The sequence below is a fragment of the Myotis myotis genome, unplaced genomic scaffold (assembly GCF_014108235.1).
Source record: "Myotis myotis isolate mMyoMyo1 unplaced genomic scaffold, mMyoMyo1.p scaffold_m19_p_2, whole genome shotgun sequence".
Lineage (NCBI taxonomy): Eukaryota > Metazoa > Chordata > Mammalia > Chiroptera > Vespertilionidae > Myotis > Myotis myotis.
This window is the reverse complement of record NW_023416324.1, coordinates 150,924,159-150,948,333: the sequence shown is the minus strand read 5'-3', so window position 1 is coordinate 150,948,333 and position 24,175 is coordinate 150,924,159. Positions and strand designations below refer to the sequence as shown.

General features: G+C 42.3%; 1 protein-coding gene across 2 annotated transcripts in view; it reads right to left on the bottom strand.

Moving 5' to 3' along the window:
* Positions 1 to 14,284, bottom strand: part of SIDT1 (SID1 transmembrane family member 1) — a 94,713-nt gene extending 80,429 nt beyond the window's left edge. Inside the window, exon 1 of one of the 2 annotated variants that reach the window (XM_036352302.1) lies at positions 13,751 to 14,284. In XM_036352302.1, the coding sequence (XP_036208195.1) occupies positions 13,751 to 13,957 (207 nt within the window). In that variant the 5' untranslated portion in view covers positions 13,958 to 14,284. The remainder of the gene's footprint in view (positions 1 to 13,750) is intronic. The other variant, XM_036352303.1, reaches the window with a different exon arrangement.
* Between the last annotated feature and the right edge of the window lie 9,891 nt (positions 14,285 to 24,175).

The window sequence follows — 24,175 nt, the reverse complement described above, 5'->3', positions numbered from 1 at the left end:
ATCCTGTCTATCTCTCAGTTCCTTGACCTCCACAATGATAATGACTCTCTTCTGCTCTGACTTAGCCATTCACTTCCATGGTTACACTCTAGACTTGTCATTGCCAGAGACTGCATCACCTGGAAGTCACTTAGGCAAAATGCTGTTCTTTAACCACCACTTCCTTTCCTTCCTGCTTCCACTATGGTACTACTTCGTTAAGATCTCTAGTCCATCAACCTTTCCATCTCCTCTTATCTTTTCGTTCTTCCAAATTCACTTACATTTCATGGTCATTTTAACCTCTCTCTTGCAAATATTCTCAGTTTCCTTGCCTTACTCATTGCATAATAATACTCCTATATTGGATGAAACCAGTCATTCATTCATTCATTCATTCATTCACCTTTCCCATGTCCATTCCCAAATGGAATATTTCCCATCATCCAAACATGCTTTTGTACCCCCACTTAAGAGAGTTCCCCCTTAACTTCACGTTCTCATCAGTTGCCTCTTTCACAGTCAAGATCCTATGAAAATTTGTATATACATATTTACTTCATTTATTCACTTCTTATTTGCTCTCTGACCAGTTCCAATTAGGTTTTCACTTCCACCTCTCCAACAGAATTCATCATGCTCAGGTTCTCAGGCACTTCCATCTCCTCAAGTTTAATTGACTCTTTTTAATCTACATTTCTTTTGCTTTATAGCAGTTTTTGTCAGAACTGCCAATTCCTGCCATTTTGAAATACTTCATCTCTTGGCTTCAATGGCACCAGCTCTGTTTTGGAAAGAAAGTATTTTCTCCTATTCAAACTCTATGTAGTTGGAGAATATCTCAGAGTTTGTCCTGGCTGCTCCCATTTTTCCAAATTCTTGAGAATTTTCAATCCTAAACATTCAAAATACATCTATATGAAAAATACAAGTCTACACCAAGACCTGTACATGAATTTTATAGCAGCTTCATTCACAATAGCTTCAAGTTGGGAAAGTCTGGAAGTCCATCAATAGGTAAATGGATACACAGAATGTGTTATTTATATAATGGAATACTACTCAGCAATAAGAAAGAATGAACAATGGATACACATGACACCATGGATGAATCTCAAATATAAGTGAAAGAAGATTGACATAAAAGAGTACATGCTATATCATTCCATATATCTAAAATCATAGAAAATGCAAGATAATTTCTTTTTTTTTTTTTTTTAAAGCTATTCTTTGGGCCTCTTAATTCTTTATTTTTTTTTTATTTATTTTTTATTTTTTTTATTGCTTAAAGTATTACAAAGGGTATTACATATGTGTCCATTTTATCCCCCCGCCCTAGACAGTCCCCTAGCCTCCCCTATCCCCCAATGTCTTATGTCCACTGGTTATGTTTATATGCATGCATACAAGTCCTTTAGTTGATCTCTTACCCCCCTACCTCCTGCCCCCCAACCCTCCCCGGCCTTCCTGCTGCAGTTTGACAATCTGTTTGAGGCAGCTCTGCCTCTGTATCTATTATTGTTCAAAAGTTTATAATGGTCTCTATTATCCATGAATGAGTGAGATCATGTGGTATTTTTCCTTCATTGACTGGCTTATTTCACTTAGCATAATGCTCTCCAGTTCCATCCATGACGTTGCAAATGGTAAGAGTTCCTTCCTTTTTAGAGCAGCATAGTATTCCATCGTGTAGATGTACCACAGTTTTCTAATCCATTCATCTACTGATGGGCACTTTCCAGATCTTAGCTATGGTGAATTGTGCTGCTATGAACATGGGGGTGCATATATCCTTTCTGATTGGTGTTTCTGGTTTCTTGGGATATATTCCTAGAAGTGGGATCACAGGGTCAAATGGGAGTTCCATTTTCAGTTTATGGCCTTTGTTTTAAACTCTATTTTGTCTGATAAGTATTGCTAACCCAGCTTTTTTTTTTTCATGTTCATTTGTATGAAATGCCTTTTTCCAACCCTTTACTTTCATTCTGTGCATATCTTTTGTTCTAAACTGGTTCTCTTATAGACAATATATATACAAGTCTTGTCTTTTTTCCCTTTTCATTGAATTTATTGGGGTGACACTAGATAACAAAATTATACAGGTTTCAGGTGCACAATTCTACAACTGAGTCTTGTTTTCTTATCCATTAAGCTATCCTATATCTTTTAATTGGAGCATTTAAGCCATTTACATTTAAAGTGATTATTGATATATATGTATTTATTGCTGTTTTATTTTTTATAACTATGCTCCTTCTCCCCCTCCCCCTTTCTTCTTCTTAAAGAAGATGCTTTAGCATTTCTTATAATACTTGTTTGGTGGTAATGAACTCCATTAACTGTTTCTTGTCTGGGAAGCTCTTTATTTCACCTTCAATGTCAAATGATAGCCTTGCTGGGTAGAGTAGTCTTGATTGTAGGTCCTTGCTTTTCATCACATGGAATATTTTGTGCCAATGTCTTCTAGGCTGCAAAATTTCTGTTGAAACATCAGCTGATAGTATTATGGGAGCTCTCTTGTAGATAAGTAATTGTCTTTCTCTTGCTGCTTTTAAGATTCTCTTTTTGTCTTTAACCTTTATAATTTTAATTTTGATGTGTCTTGGCGTGGGTCTCTTTGGGTTCTTCTTGTTTGTGACTCTTGGCACTTCCTAAACTTGTGTGTCTTTTTCTTTCACCAGGTTAGGGAAGTTTTCAGCCATTATTTCTTCAAGTAGGTTCTCAATTCCTTGATCTCTCTCTTCTCCTTCTGTTACCCCCATAATATGGATGTTGTTATGCTTCATGTTGTCCCAGAGGCTCCTTAGGCTATACTTATTTTTAAAAATTCTTTATTTTTTCTGCTTTGATTGGATGTTTTCCTCTACTTTGTCTTCTAAATCACTGATTTGATCTTCTGCTTCACCTAGCCTACTGTTGATTCCTTGTAACTTATTCTTTAATACAGATATGATATTCTTCATTTCTGGCTGATTTTTAATGGTGTCTATGTCCTTTTTAAAAATATATTTTTTATTGATTTCAGAGAGGGAGAGGGAGAGAGAGATAGAAACATCAATGATGAGAGAGAATAATTGATCAGCTGCCTCCTGCACACCCCCTATGGGGGATTAAGCCTGCAACCCAGGCATGTGCCCCTCACCAGAATCGAACCTGCAACTCTTCAGTCTACAGGCCAACACTCTATCCACTGAGCCAAACTGGTTAGGGCTCTATGTCCTTTTTAATGCTTGTTATCTATTTGTTGTAGTCCTCTCTAAGTATTTTGGACATCCTTATAACCATTGTTTTCAACTCTGTATCTAGTGGCTTGCTTGCCTCTATTTCATGTACTTATTTTTCTGGGGTTTCTCCTATTCTTTCATTTGGGCCATGTTTCTTTGTCTCCCATTTTGCCTGTCTATCTGTATTCACTTCTGCGTATGACATAGCCTTGGTAGCATGGCCTTATGTAGTAGGTGTTTTGTGGGGCTTAGTGGTGCCGTCTCCCTGGTCACCAAGATAGGTGCTACAAAAATGTTCTTTGTGTCAGTTATGTGAGCCCTCCTATTAGAGTTGAGTCTTGGTTGCTGTTGGCCCATGCATGGGGGAAGGTTGCTCCTCCAGCTGGCTACGAGGATGGACCCTGACTACAATGTATGCACTGCTGTGTGGCATGGCCGTTGCTATAATTTTTTCTTTATATTAATCCCTAAAAGTAGTTTATGTCAGTCTTAATTTTATTTTTTAATTTCCATCCATCCATTCCTCTCCCTTTGGACAAGCATAAGCTTCTTCTCTGTATATATGGGTTTGTTTTTGTTTTGTTTTTTTATTTATTCTTTTTTTTTTTTTTTAGATTCCACATATAAATGAAATCATAATGGTATTTGTCTTTCTGTCTGATTTCTTTCACTTAGCATAATACCCTCAAGGTCCATCCATGTTGTCACAAATGGCAAGATTTTATTATTTTTTATTGTATATCCACATACCACATTTTAGAACATATGTTTTTATTTTTTTATTTATTTTTTTAAAATATATTTTTATTGATTTTTTACAGAGAGGAAGGGAGAGAGATAGAGAGTTAGAAACATCGATGAGAGAGAAACATCGATCAGCCGCCTCTTGCACATCTCCTGCTGGGGATGTGCCCGCAACCCAGGTACATGCCCTTGACCGGAATCGAACCTGGGACCTTTCAGTCCGCAGGCCGACGCTCTATCCACTGAGCCAAACCGGTTTCGGCCATATGTTTTTATTGATTTTAAAAAGAAAGGAAGGGAGAGGGAGAGAGAGATAGAAACATCAATGAGAGAGAAACACCCATCGGCTACCTCCTACTGGGGATTGAGCTTACAACCCAGGCATGTGCCCTGACTAGGAATTGAACCAGCAACCTCTTGGTGCATGGGATGAGGCTCAATCAATTGAGCAACACCAGCTGGACCATATACCACATTTTTATCCATTCATCTGTCGATGGACACATAATTTGCTTACATATCCTGGCTATTGTAAATAATGCTGCAATGAACATAGGGGTGCATTTATCTTTTTTAAATAGTGTTTTTGTATTCTTTGCATAAATGCCCAGAAGTGGTATTGCTGGGTATTATTGCAGCTCCATTTTTAATGTTTTGAGGCCTCCCTATACTGTTTTCTTTCTTTTTTTAAAAAAATATTTTATTGATTTTTTACAGAGAGGAAGGGAGAGGGATAGAGAGTTAGAAACATCGATGAGAGAGAAACATCGATCAGCTGCCTGCTACACATCTCCTACTGGGGATGTGCCCTCAACCCATGTACATGCCCTTGACTGGAATCGAACTGGGACCTTTCAGTCCGCAGGCTGACGCTCTATCCACTGAGCCAAACCGGTTTTGGCTGTTTTCTAGCTATTGCTATAATCCCCTGCAGTTTAGTTTCCCTTGGTTCCAAATTGTAGTCTGAACCTGGTAATCAGATTTGGGAGATACCTAAATCCTATTAATAAATTACTTTTCTGCTCTTATTTGCTGGCTGATTTCTGTTGCTTTCAGGTAAAAATCTTGCCAGACCCCACATTCTCTTCTCTTTATTTCACTCACATCCCACAGCTATCTTGGAACTTCACTGTTCACAGACCTCCTAAAACCACCTCTGAACACCCAGACTTCATCCTGTTGCCTCTCTCCTTTCCCCTACTTTTTATCTCTTTATTCCTCAGGTAAACATTACCTTTCTCTTAAAAAGCTATAATTCCTCCACTCCAGTGATGATGGCAAGGTTGGGGAGGGGGAGGGCAAATACAGGATTCCATTTTGCAAATATTCTGGAGGCTAAAATAAAACTGGGCATTTACATGTTAATTTTGGGGGAGCATAGCATATGCTTCCAGTTAGGTTAATTAAAAGAGTGTGAGTCACTTTGTCCACAAAGGGTAGTTAAACCTAGAGGTACAGAAACAGTCAGTTATTCCTGTTTTCGATGGCTTATCTTCATGGCTGTTTAGTGGGGATCCAGAAATACCAGTTCTCAGGATTAATACTGTCCTAGAGTAACATATAGGCTTGCTGCTTGGGTCTCCAAGCTGCCCTGTTTCTGGCACAAAGAAGGAATCCAGCACTGATAAAAACAAAGCACAAGTCCTAACCGGTTTGGCTCAGTGGATAGAGCATCAGCCTGTGGACTCAAGGGTCCCAGGTTTGATTCCGGTCAAGGGCATGTACCTTGGTTGCGGGCACATACCCAGTAGGGAGTGTGCAGGAGGCAGCTGATCAATGTTTCTCTCTCATCGATGTTTCTAACTCTCTATCCCTCACCCTTTCTCTCTGTAAAAAATCAATAAAATAAAATAAAAAAATAAAAATAAAAACAAAGCACAAAAGAGATGAAGATTGACCCTTTGGTCCACAGGGACTCAGAGTAAGATCGTGATTGGTGGGTGGCTGTGGCTCTGTGAAACACTGAAGAAAATCTGCCAACTTCCCAGTTTTACTTAGTGTCAACCCTGCCTGCTGACTTACATAGACAAATGGAGGCCTGGGCAATTCATGAGGGAAAACAAAAATGAAAAACCTCTTGATTCAATTTTCAGTATTGTCAAGAAGTCATACATGAAGCTCCTAAAGTGCATGGTCAAATGACCTGGCTGTGGAAGTACGACTACAATATTTAACAATTGTTCTTATTGTTGTTGATTTAAAGAGGTGCTCTTGTGGGAGGGAGAGTGGTTTAGCACAAACACCCTGAGGAAATATCCTCAGGAACCTGAGTTATGTTCCTGGCTTTGCTTTAAACTAGTTACATGATTTTGAAGAAATCATTTATTTCATTGGCTCTCAGTTTTCCCTCTGTTAAGTGAGAAGAGATTGGGTGACTTAACAGATCCTGTTAGCTCTTCAGTTTAAATACAGTCCCCTTTCTTGTGGTTTCGAGGGACAGTTTAAATGTTTTTTTGTAGTGATGTAAAAAAAAGAACAGGAAAAGTCTCAAGTACAAGCCCAATTACACATCTGTAGCTAAGTAGACTTGACATGCACAATCCTTCATCCTCCACTATTGGTATTAAAATTCTATAACAAAACCTTGAAAATAGGGAGACCAGATTTCTAGTAACTGAGATGACCCACCATGGCTCTGAATCAGGAAGTAAGGAATAAAACCTATCTCCTGAGATATAGAAGAAGGAGTGTCTGCGGCAGCAAAGCCTCACACAACCTGAGGAGATCAACTAGAGAAGAGAAAGAACCTTGATGGGCTGACAGTATACATAAAAGACTTGAAAGACAAAAAGGATGGGAGAAGCAGAGACATCAGATACACAGAGAAAAGGAGCACCAAGAGAATGGCCAAAATTAGACGTGGTGGCTGCAGAAGGGAAGGCTAAGGATAATGGGCTCTAGGTGAGAAGCTGCTTCAAACTCTTTGGTTCAAGTCAGGTGGTAAATGCACACATACACACATTTACTGTAATACTAAAAATAGGGTAGTGCTGGGACAATTGGACACATATGCAAAAACAAAAAATCTAGATAGAAAGAAAAAAAATTTAAAAAAGGAAAAAAATAGAAAAAAAAAATCTAGACAGAGACCTTACACCTTTCACAAAAATTAACACCAAATGGATCGTAAACCTAAATGTAAAATTTGAACCTATATAACTTCCAGAAAATAACATAGGAGAAAATCTAGGTGACCTTAGATTTGGTGACTTTTTAGACATCATATCAAAGGCACGATCCATGAAAAGAATCTTGTTAAGTGGCACTTCCTTAAATTTTAAAATGTCTGCTCTTTAGGAAAAAAACCAACACTATTAAGCGAATGAAAAGACAAGCCATGGACAAGGAGAGAATATTTGCAAAACTTGTATCTGATAAAGGACTGGTATCCAAAATATATAAAGGATCCTTAAAAACTCAACAATACAGAAACAAGCAATGCAATTTAAAATTGGACAAAAAATCTGAACAGACACCTCACCAAAGAAAATGTATGGATAGCAAATAAGCACATGAAAAGATACTCAACAGCATATGCCATCAGGACATTGCAAACTAAAACGATGAGATATGACGCTAGACCTGTCAGAATGGCTAAAATCTAAAGCACTGACAATACCAGATGCAGATGAGGATGTGGAGCAACAGGGACTCCCATTCACTGCTGGTGGGAATGCAAAATGGTTCAATCACTTTGGAAGACAAGTTTGACAGTTCCTTATAAAAAGGAGCCTACTCTTAGCATGTGACCCAGGAATTAAGCTCCTTGGTATGTAACCAAATGAGTTGAAAACTTAAATCCACGCAAAAATCTGCATGCGAATGTTTACAGCAGCCTTATTCCCCTTTCTTTCTGCCTATCCAAGTTCTGCTTATCTATTATCACCTTTTCAAACCTCATTACCTCCAACAAAGCTATTGGTGGAATGAATGACTTCTCCAGTGGTTCTCAACCTTCTGGCCCTTTAAATACAGTTCCTCGCCCTAACTGGTTTGGCTCAGTGGATAGAGTGTCGGCCTGCAGACTGAAAGGTCCCAGGTTCGATTCCAGTCAAGGGCATGTACCTTGGTTTCGGGCACATCCCCAGTAGGAGGTGTGCAGGAGGCAGCTGATCGATGTTTCTCTCTCATCGATTTTAACTCTCTATCCCTCTCCCTTCCTCTCTGTAAAAAAATCAATAAAATATATTAAAAAAAATAAATAAAATAAATACAATTCCTCATGTTGTGACCCAACCATAAAATTATTTTCATTGCTACTTCATAACTGTAATGTTGCTACTGTTATGAATCGTAACGTAAATATCTGATATGCAGGATGTTCTCAGGCGACCCCTGTGAAAGGGTCGTTTGACCGCCAAAGGGGTTGCAACCCACAGGTTGAGAACTGCTGGACTTCTCTTAAGTCTTGTAGTACTTGGAGAAGTGTCATCTAATAAAAACATAATATGAGCCAAACATGTTTTTAATTTTCTAGTAGCTATGTTAAAAAAGTAAAACAGGTGAAGTGAATTTTATTATGTATTTATTTAACCAAATATATCCAGTATCCTATCTAATAATAGACAAACATGGTAATTGACTGTACCTTCGTTACGCCTCCCCTTGGCTAATCAGCGCGATATGCAAATTAATCACCAACAAAGATGGCGGCTAATTTGCATACTTTAGGCAGGGTGGGACAGTGCAATCCGCCTGTCCTGCCGCCAGCCGCTGCCTGCCCCACCGCCTGCCAGGCCTGCAGTCCACGTGCGCGGCCTGGTGGGTGGCGGGGTGGGGCGGGCGGACCGCTATCCGCCGCGCCCTGCCCTTCCCTGCCGCCTGCCAGGCCTGCAGTCTGTGTGCATGGCCCGGCGGCCAGTGGGGCCTGCAGTCCATGTGTGCCGCCCGGTGGCCGGTGGGGTGAGGCAGGGCACTGTGGATTGTGTTCCGCCCGCCCCCACGCCCCGCCCTGCCCTGCCGCCTGCCGGGCCGATCGTGATCCGCCCACCCCGTCCCAACACCCGCTGGGCCTGCCATGTGCAGTGGGCAGCGGGGCAGTGTGGCGAGGCAGAGGGCCTGCCATCTGCGACCCAGCGCGGGATCTGGTCCTGCGATCTGCCACCTGGGGAGCTGGCCTAAGCCAGCAGGTGGTTATCTCCTGAGGGTTCCCAGACTGTGAGAGGGCACAGGTCTGGCTGAGGGACACCCCTCCCCCCTCCCCCACCACCCCCTGCCAGTGCACAAATTTTTGTGCACCGGGCCTCTAGTATAATACATAATCAATAAAAATATGAATGATACATTTTATGTTTTTTTTTCATACTGTCTTCAAAATCTAGTGTGTTCTATACCCTTACAGTACAACTCATTTTGTGACTAGCTACAGTTCCAGTGCTCCATCGCCACATGTGGATAGTGGCTACCATACTGGACAGCACATACCTACAGAATTCATTATAGAATTTAGCACAAGATTATCGTCTAGGCAGGCAGGAGATGGGGCCTCCGTAAAAATCATAATTGGAGTATGGTCAGCCCGTGACACCCTTATGACAGTTAATGCTCCATTCAGAGCCACAGAGAAAAATGTGGGAGGTGACTTCTATAGACTGAAGATTTGTATTCCCCCCTCACCCCAATTCATAACTTGAAGCCTAATCCCCAATGTGATAGTATTTGGAGATTGGGCCTTAGGAATGTAATTAGATCACGAGGTTGGAGCCCTCATGATGAGATTAGTGCCTTTATAAGAAGAAACAGGAGAGAGCTTGCTTCTCTCTGCTCTGTGGGCCATGTGCAGACCCAGACAGAAGGCACTGTCTATAAGCCAGGAAGCCAGTTCTCACCAGATGCCAAATCTGCTGGCACTTAGATCTCGGACTCCCCAGCCTCTAAAACTGTTAGAAATATTTTTTAAGGCCCCCAGACTATGGTGTTCTGTTATAACAGCCTGAGCTGACAGAGACAGTAACCAGTCACCCAGATCATGTGCGAATGAGATGATTCTCCCCTCACAAACAAGCGCCAGGCAGTTCAGTAAGAGAACACCAGAGGAGGCTTCGCTGCCGCAGTACTGAGAACACAGGGAGAGCACAAACGAGACCAGGAGAACTGAGACTGCACATCAAAATCTTACATTCTTCTCCATCACTATTCATGTACATAGCTAGAAGATACCATTGTTCATGAGAACTGGGTGGGCTTTTGAACCTGGATCCAAGAGACTGGTATAACTGGTTTAGATACATGACTGATGATTGATCATACTAAAGCCAGCATTGTTCCTTGGGCATAGAAAAGTATATGTCATCAAAAGACAAATGCCTCCGTGTAATAAACAAAATAATTATTTCCAGGGAAACATTTCAAATTCAAAAAATTCTATGGCAAACACTGAATTCTGCTTCTGAACGTCTCAGAAAGACATCTTGTTGCACAGTGGGTAGATTTTTAATTAAAGACTCAAATATAAACATCTGCTTATCGCCAGCGCCTGTCTGTACAAAGTAGTCTCATTTCCAAAAAATCTGCTTTTGTGCCCTCTGTCCTACTCAATCATATCCCTGGTGACTTTCTCAGCGAGGTGATTTCCTCCCGGTCTTGCTCCAGCCTGTGGTCTTAGAACACCTTGTGTGCCACAGTGAAACCCTAGTCCTCTGAAAAGGGAAATGAAATGAACCATGGTCTTGCCTAACCTGCATCTTCAATCATTACTTTCATTATTCTCCTTTAAACCAATCACTCCATTCTTTTGGTGATATTTTTTTTAATGGCAACTTCTTATTTACATTACTGTCTGCCTGGAAGGCATGTGAGACTTTTCCTGGTACTGAGCTCAGCTAATTACCAGGACATACACGTGGCTAAACAGTTCTCCAGAACAGCAGTTTGGTAGGGGAGATGCTGAGGCTGACAGGAAAGATTAGGAGGGAAGGCTCCCATGGTAGCTTCCTCTCTCTACCAAAGCCTAAATTTAGAATAGCCTTTCTCCTCCAAGCTGAAGGAGAAATAATGGCAAATATAACAATGTTTGAAGAGAAAAGGAAAAAGGAGATTAAAATGCAAAAAAAAAATTAGATTTTTTTTCTCCTAAACCAAATTCTTTGTTGCACTGAAGAGGGGTAGGTGGGAAAGGACCCCTTCAGGGGAAGGAGCCCTGACCAGGACTTGCTCAGGTCGAAGGAGACTGGTCATGGCCATGCTTATACTTTTGGGTTTATAGACCTTTATTTAGCAGAGCCCTTTGGTGAGTCTGGGTTTGGTGATGGAGGCAAAAACCGTTTGATATGAGATAGTAACAAAAATTTAGAGAGTGGGAAGTCAGCATTTGGGGTGGCCAGGAAGACACTGATAAGCCAGTGCCCCCAAAATAGTGTCACTATCTTGAGATTTCCCCGTGGGGGATAGCTGATAAATTGTTATAACAGAGTTACCTAGATTTCTGATTTAATCTATCATTTATCCTGCGGTGTTCTGCAATTTCCTTACGTTAGTCCAAATCTTCGGTAAAATTCTGCTAAATCCAACAGTATCATATTCATGGTATTGGAAGGAGGGGCTGCTGGTGCTCACGTGGGGCAAAAGGGATTAAGAGGAGAGGAGGCTATCAATAGAAACTGAGTAATGGGTTGGACGAACAGGTCAGAAAAATGCCATCTCTGGAGAAATCAACAGAAATACTGCCTGGAGGCAGAGGAGGGTCACTTCCCAAAGTAAGCGGGCGGAGAGTTCCACTGTCTTACTTGGACATTAGAGAGAGAGCTCAGAAAGCTGTAAGATTTGAGAACATCTGGTTCATATTATTGCTTACTGGCATTAAAATACTTGAGTTATCTGTCAGTTCCATGGTCCCCACCTGTATTGCTGACTAGTAAAATTTTAGGGACTTCTAGGGTAACTAACTTTTTATTATATTATGCAAAGATATTTTAAAAAGTAATTGACATTGTTTCATAAAATAAAGGGCACTTTAACACACAGGCAAAATGGAAAGGGCATAATCGCAGAAAAATTCTTAAAAATTTTGTTTTTCATAAAAATTTTTTGTTTTTATCTGAAATGATCTTACACTTTCAACCTAGTGAAACACTACATAGTTTATCTTATTTAGCTTCAGCTTATAGAGTCCTTAAATCTTTCTTCACTTTTTATTCTTTTTTTTTCTTTCCAAAACATTGGTAAACCTCTTATGTGCCAAGCACTGTGCTAGGTACTGGGGTACAGAGATGAACATGATTCTGCCCTTTTCCTCAATGTCGCATGGTTTTCTAACAAAGTCAGTCAGGTGACCCCAACTGCAAATAGTGTCACCTGTGCTATAGTGAAGTAGAGGAACTGGCAGAATACTAACGGCAAAAAGGCCAAACAGTTAAAAGGCAGTCAATCTATCTCTAAGAAGAAGTGCAAGAAACACGAAAGCCTGCTGTTAGGAATTAACTTTGCACAGATCACTTGAGTTTTCTTACCGATGATTTAGGGGGATGCTGGCAGTACATCCCAGAGATCATGGAGTTCTTTAGACTTTTATTTGTTCTGAGTCAATCACAGGGCTAGAAACACACCTTATCTGTCATATGTCAGCTGGCCCATACCACACACGGGACAGAAAGAGGTCACTTACGTGGGGTTTGGAGAATAAATCTGCCCCTTCCCACATGTCTATAATGGAACGGCTCTGCACACAGCCACTCTGCTCACTTCAGGGCACACCAGGGGAAGGCCAGAGGAGGACAGGACAGGGTGAGGGCTGTGCTGCCATGGCAACCACACCTTAGGGTGGAGTGACAGAGTGGAGATGGAACACTTGCTTAATACACACAGTTGGGAGATGACTGGGAGGGCATAGGCACATTGGTTCCTCCAGCTCAGTACAACCCCAAGTTCCTGGGTCAGTGAGAGTTACAGAGGGAGGCATATCATGGTATCCCAATAATCAGTTCCTGAATTTTCCCGGGAGTAGGGACACATACCCACACACATTTATGTGGGATGAAGATCCAGAGACAGGTACAATGGGGGGGGGGGGGGTCTCTTTTATCTGTACCATTAAAGAAAAAAAAATCATGCTATGTTTTTCTTACATTATATAATCAGAGTATATGTGTCAAAGGGATAGCTGCTGGAAGTCATTCCCTTGCCTCACCTCAATTCTTGTCAGAAACAGGTCTAACATTTTCACACAATTATCCACCCTTATTTAAAATCAAAATCTCAACAGACAGGGGCATGGCTGCAGTTCCTACGTCTCTGGCCGGGTCTTCCGGCTTCTCGGAAGCACAGATGTGTGACAATGGTACAGAAGCACAGGAAGTGACTACGAATGCACAGAGGTTCTGCAGCTTGCGTCCATTCTCACACATTCCCGTTTTAGATTCCGAGCAGCGCTTCCACCCCACTGCGCTAGGAAACAGAAGGGTCTGGCGGAGTCATCCCAATGGAACGAGTTTCCTTCCCTGCAGGAGATCAGGACCAGAGCTGCGGTCCTTGCCCTCCGCGACCCTGGAAACCGCGACTTTCCTAGAGGAAGGTCCAGTAGGCGGACAGGACCCGCAGACCGTGGGGGGACCAGTGCCTTGGGAAGCCCAGAAATGCCAGCGGCCAGGCCAGGGGAGGCGGGAAGGGGAGCGGAGTTGTTCCCAAGGCCGGTTGCGGAGGACGCGCCGCTCGGCAGGGCAGTGATTGCGGTGAATGAGAAAGGAGCTAGGGGCCCCCAGTCCCTGAGGTCTCCCGAGGTCGCTTCCCGAAGGACCCGAAGCAGCGACGGGCTCCGAGGTCTGGCAAGTTCCTGGGAGCCGAGCGCGCGAGGGAAGCGAGCTTCTTACCTGGCCAGGCTGGCTGGTGTAGGAGAAGGAGTAGATGTCCTCGGTGCTGAGGCTCACTACGCCGCTGTAGACACGATCGAAATCGGCGCCCCTGGCCGGGTCGTGGGGGTCGCGGCGCGCGAGGGGTGGCGCCGGGCTCCCGGGTGCCGCCGCCCGCAGGAGCCAGGGCAGCGCGCAGAGCAGGGCGAGCCGCGGGCAGCCGGGCATGGTGGGCGCCGCGCCCGCCGCGCAGCAGAGGCGCCCTGGGGACCCGGCGAGCGCAGAGCCGGTCCTTCCCACCCTCCCCGGGGGCTGGCGCGCGCTGCGGCGCGGAGCGGGCGATGCCCGGCAAGCCCCGCCGATGACAACGCGCCGGGGAAGGACCGAGCAACTGTCGGTGCAGCCGCCCGGGGTCTCGGCGGGAGGTCACCGCCAGGAGTGAGGGGGCGGGAGATGGCCCGCTGGGGGCTGCAGCTTTGCGCTCCGGCTTCTAAGTCAGTTTCCTGCCCCTTTTCTCATTTCTGAGAATCTCCCACTTACCAAACCAGAATTTTAACCGATCGCTTCCCCTTCAACCTCAAAAAAAAAAAAAAAAAAAAAAAAAAGCACTGAAGATATTAAAAAGAACTATCCACTAGTCTTAAAGAGTCAACCTGACCAGCCACTGAGCAGGCAGCTCAATCCTTTTCAAATAAACGTGCACCCTGTGGCCGCCAGCGAAGAAATAGGAAGAAGCACAGCCTGTCCCCAAAGCGGGTGCACGAGTGGGCCTGGCCGGGCGGCTACCTGCGGAGAACTCCTGCCTGTCTGAGTGATGGTTATTGACTCTCAGTTCTCCCTTCTCTAGCAGAACCCCTTCCAGACACCTGTTTTATTTCCTGATCACCTCCTAGTCTCCAAGGAGAGACTCACGTCATCGCTTTCTCTCTAACCATCTGTGTATGCAAATATGCACAGTCATTAAAAAAATAAATAGATATGGGTAAGAGGACAATTTCTAGCACCACCTGAAGCCTGGTCCCGGAAGTTGCCAAGGGTGATTCAGAGTAACTGGATTTATGCACAAGGCATTTCTTTCCACCCTATCTCTTGCCTACCTTACACTTTGTAATGACTTCTCAGATTCTGAAAGATTCCCTAGGATTCTGTATGTTTTTCAAAAGAGAGAGACACACAGCCCATCATTAAAAGGAAAATTTCTGACAAAAAACAGGGGATTCGATTTAAGCAGTTAAAGAGCCAGATAAAGGGCGTGGTGAAAACAGGATCACTTGGAAGTCTTGGAGAACAGCAAATAGTCACCATTCAAGTGTAGAAGGGGACTCACTGTTTTATTTCAGCTGTAAGTTATTTACAAACGAGAAAAGCATATAATTGGGTTCAACCTGAAGGAACATTAAAAAAGAAGTCACAAAGAAGGAACCGATCTTGTTCAAAAAGTTAAGATTACAGATTAAAATCCTAGCATTTGCCATTCAAAGGGAGTTTTTTGTTTGTTTGTTTTACCTCATTGAATTCCTACAATTTATTAAAACTTCAAAAATAAGTGCAATGCATTTGGTATAAAGTTTTATAACTGCACAATCAGAAAACAATGCTAATGACTCCTTATTAGGACAAATTTTTTTTACTTTTTAAAAAAATGTTCTTGAAAATGTGTGCCATAAGGACAAAAATACTAATTCAATGAAGAATAGTTCAGTGGTTAAAGTTTAAAACAGAGCTCACTGATTTTAAAAAAACATAACATGGTAACTTCATTCAGACTTTCAGAATTTGAATGACTTCAAACTGCTGTATTTGAAATGACTATGTCTCTTTTTAGAATATAACAAAATTTAATAATTGAAATTTATGAAACCCTTCAAGGTCAGCCTGATTGCCCCCTAACCACTCCCCTGCCAGCCTGATCTCCCCCAACTGCCCTCCCCTGCCATGACCCACCTTCTCCACACAAGGCGGCGGAGATGCCAGGACCAGCCTTCTCCATGCCGCCTGGAGCCACGGGACCCCCAGGCCTCACCGTGTGGAGCAGCCACTGGGCTCCGCCTCTGCTGTGCACACAGCCATCTTGTGATGGCCATTTTGTGACAACGTTAGGGTGTGATGCATGAGGGCATGATGCCTTCTAGGCTATTATTAGTAGAGATGTATACTCCAGATGAAGATCTTAACACTATACCTGACTCTATAAAATTCCCCTTGACACAGGGAACATAATTGGAGTGGAATCTGTTAAAGTTCAGGTAGAGTCTACCAAAGTGTTAGCCAAACTTCCCCAAAGCTAGAAGCTAGAGTAAAGAAAAGCCTCAGCCCTATAGCCGAGGGCCTTATATCTCAAGGCCTGTTATAACCTGCCCTAACACTTGTAACATTCCTGTCCTGCCAGCAAAGAAACCAATAAACAAGAATATTGATTTGTTCAAGATCTCAGGGATATCAATGCAATTCTTTTTCCTCCCTTTCCACTAGAATCTAATACTAAATACTATCCTGCCAACAGTTCTTCCTCAAACCACCTGCTTCCCTGTGGTGGATTATTGCTCTGCCTTTCTCTGTGTGCCCCGACACCAGAATAAATCAACATCTTTCTGCCACATTGGAGAGGATAATACTCTATATGGACAGATAGGCCCAAGAGGTTCACTGAAGCCCCTCCTGTTTTCCTAAGTCCTTAATCAAGAATGAAAAGATCCAGCCCTAGACAGCTTTGCTCAGTGGTTAGAGCGTTGGCCCTATGGACTGAATGATCTCGGGGTCAATTATGGTCAAGGGCACGTATCTTGGTTGCAGGTTCAATCCCTGGCCCCGGTCAAGATGTATGCAGAAGGCAACCAATGGATGTGAATGCTGTTTCTCCCCCTCCCTTCCACTCCCTCTAAAAATTAATGGAAAGATGTCCTTGGTTGAGGATTAACAAATTTAAAGGATCCAAATTTCCCTTGTGATTCAATTTTGATATATGATATAGATGATTTCCTACTTTGTTCAGAGAAGTCTGTAAGAAAGATTCCACTTACTTGTTCTCAGGCTTAGCAGAAAAGGGAAATACAATTTCAAAAAAGACAAATTACAATTTTGCCAAAATATAGCCCATAATTTAAAACATGACCTATTTAAGGAGGGGAAAACATTCACTCATGACAGGTTAGAGACTATTCAAACTTACCTTAGACTCCTCAAAAAACTACAATTGAGATGATGTCTATAGGTTTAACTGAAGAGTTCAGACAGTGAGTGCACATTTTTTTGAGGTTGTGATACCTTTTTACAAAATGCTAAATTTTTGGTAAGAACCACTCTCTTTTAGGAGCCCACGTATTAAACAAGTCTTCTATAATCCAAAGAAGGCTCTTCAACAGTCTGTTTCCTTAGACATCCCTAACAGCAAAAAACCCTTTTGTCTAATTGAACATTCTTGGCAAACCTTGGGGTTTTAACTCACCTTCATGGGAACCATCAAAATCCCATCACTACTGTAGCCGCACCCTTGTCTTAGGGCATTGCCAGTGCAACCGGGTCAATGCTATGCTTCTGCTGAATTTATTCTAGGCTCCCTGCTTGACCGTATGGTTCCCCATGCAGACTTTACTGACGGAGAGCACACAGAACTTCAGTCAGTCAGTTAACCTCTGCTGCTCTCTCCCTCTCATACTATTCATTGCTGTAAGACCCTGTACTCTGCTACTCTTCTGCCCTTCCCATAAGAAGGGGAACCTCATGATTGTCTTACTTCAGTTAGGGAACTTTCTGTATCTGCTCAGCTTTATTAGAGACTCCCAGTGAGAATTCTGACCTATGTTTTTTTTTGTTTTGTTTTGTTTTGTTTTTTGTTAATTCTCACCCAAGGATATTTTTCCATTCATTTTTAAAGAGAATGGAAGGGAGGGAGAGAGACACGGAGAGAAAAACGTTAATGTGGATAGACACATCGATTGGTTGCTTCCTACGCATGCCCCGACCAGGGCCAAGGATTGAGCCCACAATGGAGGTATGTGCCCTTAGCCAGAATCAAACTGGAGACCCTCCTGTCTGCTGGCTGATGCTCTATCCACTGAGCCAAACTGACTAGGGCTTGACCTAGTGCTTGCTGGTGAATCATACTTCAAAATGGAAACTGGAGGTTATCAAGCTACTATTAACGCTATCACCAATCTGCACTCCCCTTTAAAAGACAGGCCTCTATCAGGTAAAATCAGTCCAGATGGCAGAATTTATCACACTTAATAGAACTTGTCAACTAGCCAAAGACCAGAGAGTAAACATGCAGGAATGCTCTGGAGTCGTACATGATGCTTTGGAAACAAAAAGGTTTTCTCATCTCTGTTGGAACCCTCATCAAAAGTGGCCAAATTCAGGAATTTTTCCATGCACTGCTACTTCCCAGTGAGATGGCTTTCATAATGATTGAGATGGAGATAATATGGACGTTAAAGGAAATGCTGTAGTAGATCAATTTACCACGCAAGCAGCTTCCACCAAGGTTATGATACTAACTAACCACCAAAGGATAGATCTCTGGACTATTATTAAATATCCACACTTAGTCTGGATCTGGAAAAGGAAGAATGGAAAAAATGTGGTATATTCTTCAATCAGGCCATCCTTGGCACTCTCAAGATGGCCATTTGGTGGCACCAGATGATTTCAAGTGGATAGTAGCTGAATTTCTCCATGAAACTACTTGTCATGGCCAAGACAAATTGCTTACTATCTTTTAAAAAATATTTATTGGGATGACATTGGTTTTAAGTGCACAATTCTATAATACGTCATCTGTATATTGTATCATATGTTCACTACCCAAGGTCAAGTCTTCTTCAAATTTTCTTCATAGTTAATCATGTCATTTGAAAGCAAAGACAGTATTATTATTTCTTTATTTTTTATTAAATTATTGGGGATGACACTGGTTAATAAAATTACATAGGTTTCAGGTATACAAATCTATAATACATCAACTGTATAGTGTACTGTGTGTTCACCACCCCAAGTCAAGTCTCCTTCCATCACCATTTATCCCCCTTATACCTTCTTCTACCTACTCCCACCTCCCTTCCCCTCTGATAATCAACATGCTATTATCTGTGTCTACAGGTATTTTATTTTGTTTAATCCCTTCACCAATCACCCAGCCCCACAGCCCCCCTCCCCTCTGACAGCTGTTTCTATTTTGTTAGTTTAATTTGTTCATTAGATTCCACATATGAGTGAAATCAGATGGTACTTAAAAGACAAATTGGTTACTAGCTTAAATCAACATTGGTGGGGAAACTTTAAAAAGGCAGCTGAAATTATTTTTGGGTCATGTATTACTTGTGAGCAACATAATTCTGGAAAAACTGTAAAGATGAGGCATGGCCGGGACTCGAAGCCTCCAGGACCCTGTGAACACCTTCAGGTGGATTAAAAAAAAATCCTCAAGTGAGGATATATTTTAGAGAGAGAACAGGAGAGAAGGAGAGAGAAGGAGAGAGAGAGAGAGAAAGAGAGAGAGAGAGAGAGAGAGAGAGAGAGAGAGAGAGAGAGAGGAAGAAACATTAATCAGTTGCCTTCCATATGCGCCCTGACCAGGGATAGAACCTGCAACCTAGGTATGGGCCCTGACCAGTAATGGAACACACAACTTTTGATATATGGGACAATGTTCCAACCAATTAAGCCACCCAGCCAGGGCTTCAGGTAGATTTTATCTGTGGGAAGTGTTTCTTTTCAGGATGGTAAAGCATTTCCTTGCTGAAAATCTTCTTTGCTGAAAATTTCTTTCAGTCTCTAAAAAGTTGCTTGATTTCGTTTCCAACCTGGAGTATACCGATTTTTATATCAAGTGACTAAGGTACACAATTCACAGAAACAACCACAAAAGACCTTTGTAAAACATTACCACTTCTCAAAAACTATACTTCTCTTATCATTCACAAATTTCTAGAAAGATCAAAGTAACCAATGACTTCCTTAAACTAAAATTATCAAAATTTTCAGAAATCCTTGAGCTCCAGTGGCTAAAGGTACTCACTCTAGCCTACATGGCAATTGGATCCATCCCCTTGGAGACATATCTGCTGTATCCTTACGAACTGTTAACAGGAAGACCCATACATTTAGAAATTTTACCCTTGATATTTGACTCTTATTTGCTGTATGGAGAGCCAGTTCTATCATGAACAAGTTAAGGCCAGCTTCCCCAAAACACTTCTTAAATAGGGTCTTCATAATCATCAGCCGGGAAATTCCATCTATTGGAAGAGATATTGGATAAAAAATGCTCTTGAAACTAACTGGAAGGGACTTTATCCGCTACAATGAACAAGAAACACATTAGTGAAACTTTGATGAGTCAATCCTTGATTTCGTATTTCACAATGGAAGAAACAACTAAGAATTCTGTACAACTGGAAGGCTACTCCAACATGGCACTTCAAGCTGAGAGAAGCAGCCTACCCTTGGATATAGCCAGTTGATATAAGATCTCAGATAATGGACAGCTCCCACCTAGGACAAAAACCGTGTCAAATTCCTGTTTTGTTTTTGACCTGCTTATTGGTAATCATTTTCCTTCTCATTTATTATAGACCAGTGATGTTTTCTACCCAAAATGGCCTCTTCCCTCCCAACCTCTATTATAATTGTTAGATCAGAACATGCTCATTCTAATACCATCCATTGGTTATACCAAATATGTGCCTCCACTCTCAATCTTACTATTGGATATGCCACACATCATTGGACCCTCGCTATAAAAACCTCTAGACTATTCCAATCTCATCAAATTAAATCATAGAGAATTAAAACCAATGGTGGTTCCACTTGAACCTACATGAACAAATGACCTTAAACACATTAACCTATATTTTGCTACTTTTCCTTCTCCCAGAAAAAAACCCCCCACAATTATTACAATCTCTTTATCAGACCCCAGATAACTCTAAATTTGAATTCAACAAACTTTATAGGGCGAAGGGCCAAATTCTTGCCACCTGGAAGAGACTAATAGAGATCCAAATATGTAAGGCTTTGGTTCTGACTTCATGTTGTGATCATTTTTTTCATGGATCTCCATGTGCCCCATATAGGTTACTATTTCTTTTGCAACCAGGACACATGATCTTGTTTGCCTTAGGCCAGTGGTCGGCAAACTCATTAGTCAACAGAGCCAAATATCAACAGTACAACTATTGAAATTTCTTTTGAGAGCCAAATTTTTTAAACTTAAACTATATAGGTAGGTACATTGTTATTAACTTAATTAGGATACTTCTAAGGCTCAGGAAGAGCCACACTCAAGGGACCAAAGAGCCGCATGTGGCTCGCGAGCCGCAGTTTGCCGACCACGGCCTTAGGCTAACACTTCATACATTTCAGTAATAGTATTCCAAGACTTACTTATACATAGAGACTCTAATTCTATAAACCATCAAGAATGGAAATTCTGACTCAGATATAAAATTCAAAAGAAAACCAGCCTTGATTGTTAGGTACTCTAACTGGAGGAATTATTGACTCTATTTATTCTAACAATCAGAGCAGTCTTCCCAATGGTGAAACTTATACAAATAGAAAGGTTGTAAGAAACTTACCATTAACTTTGGCAGGAGTTATTAATGATACTACCTCAGCTCTAGGTGAAATACAGATGAGTCTTAGCTCATTGCCATGAGCAATGGTAGACAATTACATTGCTCTTTATTTTTTGTTTGGTAATCATGTGGTGTTTGTGCCACTGCCAATACTTCTTGGATTAATAACACAGGCATGGTAGAATAAGATATGCATTGTCTCAAGGATAAAGCCACTTGATTCTCTAAATTTGATCTTCATGACCAAGAGAATTGATTCTCTTGACTTGGGTTGGGCAATTGGGGTTCCTGATTCTGAAGCATCTTTAAGGACTATTAGTTGTTATTGTTTTTGTTATAATGGTCATGAGGTTGTCCATTGCATTCTATCTAAAGTTTTAAATGCTTTTGTGCACCTGCTCTCTTGTGAGATGGTTGTCATGATGATGTAAGAATAAAAAGGTCAAAAAGATCTCATAATATAGTTGACTATGGAGACAACTGGATAATTCCAAATGGTGAAGATGTGGATTTCTCGCTTTCCTTGAATTGATCCAATTCTTGCAAGTGAGAAGATGACCAAAAGGAGGAACTGATAGACTGAATATTCAAATAGACAATGGCCAGACCACATCCTATATAATAAAAGCCTAATATGCTAAGTGTCTGGTTGCCCATTCAACCAATCAAAGCATAATATGCTAATGATATGTAAGGCTCCCCCCAAACGCTTTCTATGATGTGCACTGACCACCAGGGGGCAGACACTCTGACAGGTAGGGTAGCTTGCTGCTGGGGTCTGGCCTATCAGGACTGAGCAAGATGGGCTGGAGCCCTGGAGCCCTCCTGCAGTCCCTCCCTGCCCCCGCCACTGGCCAATCTCCCAACTCTCCCCAACCCCGATTGTGCGCCGGTGGGGTCCCTCGGCCTGGCCTGAACTCTCTTGCAATCTGGGACCCCTCAGGGAATGTCAGAGAGCCAGTTTTGGCCAGATCCCTCAGGCCAGGCCGAGAGGTATGAGAATAGAACTTGACCCACAATCTCTGCAGCAATCAGTCCCGGAAGTCAAACCATAACCTCTGCAACAATCAGCCCAGAATGTTCATGATTTGGTCATGACTGGCAGCTTCCCTATTTTTAGTTTCTCACAACTGACCAGAGAACCATATTATTTATATCTAACTTTAGGTATTTTTACATTTTAAAAATCAGAAAATACAAAAAGAATGATTCATCTCATAGTAGTACTCAAGATGAATCTTCCCAATCTTAAAAAAAAACCAATGTCATAAAAAAAGATAAGTAGTTGTAGAAACAAAAACTACTAACATGAGAATAAATAGATACTATTTATTCAGAGTTTGATATAGAAAGGATTTCAGCCACCACCACTTGCATTTGGTATAGACTAAAAAACAGGAAGGATGTGGAAAAGGTTTATAGTAAAACTAGAGGCATGGTGCATGGATTTGTACACTGGTGGGGTCCCTTGGCGTGGCCTGCAGGGATCGGGCTGAAACCGGCATCCAACATCCTCCGAGGGATGTAGTAGTGCACAAAGTGGAAGGCAGCATGGGAGGAGTCGCTCCTGCTCATCCCGGTCAGCTGAGCCATCTGCCCCCGTCTTCCACCACCTCCCCTCGCATCTCCTCGTCTGCTGCACCCAGCTATGGAGAAGTGGGTCCTTAGGGCGGAGCTCCTGCAGCCTCCCTAAGGGTGCAGACTGAGGCTTGGAGAAGTGGGGTGAGTGCCCAAAGGGCGCCTGGGGCTGACCAGGGAGTTGTGGTAGCTGCACAGTGAGGCTGCCCACTTCCTGCAAGTCTTGGGGTGGCTCCAGTCTGATAGGAGGAGGTGGGCGCTGGGGATGGAGTTTCTAGTCTCTTTTGTCCCTCCCTCCATCTCTTGGTCCCTGCTGCCTGGTAGAGGATGTGGCCGGAGGGATTGATGGGGGTCGGGAGTGCTGCACCTCTGGAGTGGTGCCTGGGAAGTGGCAGAATTTGGGCCGATGGCCCGGCCTCCCAGTGCGAACTGCAGCTCAGCCCCACCTGCTTGTGATCTTTCACAGACTCAGTCGCCTGTTTCTCTTTTCATCTGCCCAAGTTGACTGCCCCTTGGTGGTCAGTGCGGGTCATAGTGCGGGTCATAGGCTTTTATATATATAGACTAGAGGCCTGATGCCCCTGCCTGCTGCTGCCACGGCTGGGGGCCTCTGCTGTGGCCCCGCCCGCTGCTGCTTTGTCTGGAAGGAAGGATGACTGGAAGGACCTCTGGTCTAATTAGCATGTTATGCTTTTATTATTAAAGATAAAGGGAAGACTTCAGAAATACTCTGATTAGAAGTTGAAATGGGGAAGATGGAGATGGGCTAAGTAGAAGCAGGAAATGTTATGATTTTGAGAGCATTTCTGGCTCATATTTGACCACTCAGAGAAAGCTAAATACTAATAAATAACTTTCCCGAGATATAACTGACACATAACAAACTCCACATTTTTAAAACACACATATTACCTGTGATATACATACACACCATGAAACCATTACCTGTGTATCCATCACCCTAAAGTTTCCTTCCATCTTTAAATCTTTCTCTTACTTCCTCCCTGTTTCCTTTCCACTCCCAAGCAACCACTGGTCTGTTTTTTGTCATTATATTAGTTTTCATTTTCTAGAGGCATATAAATGGACTCACACAGTATGTCTTTCTCTCTTCTTTCTCTCATGCTTCTTTCATCAACATAAATATTTGTTAGATAAATTTTGTTGAAATTTTGCTAAGAATTTTTGCATCTATAAATATGTGAGATATTGGTCTGTAGTTTTCTTTTTTGTAATGCCTCTCTCTGATTTAGCTATCAGGGTAATTTTGGCCTCATAGAGTGAGTTGAGA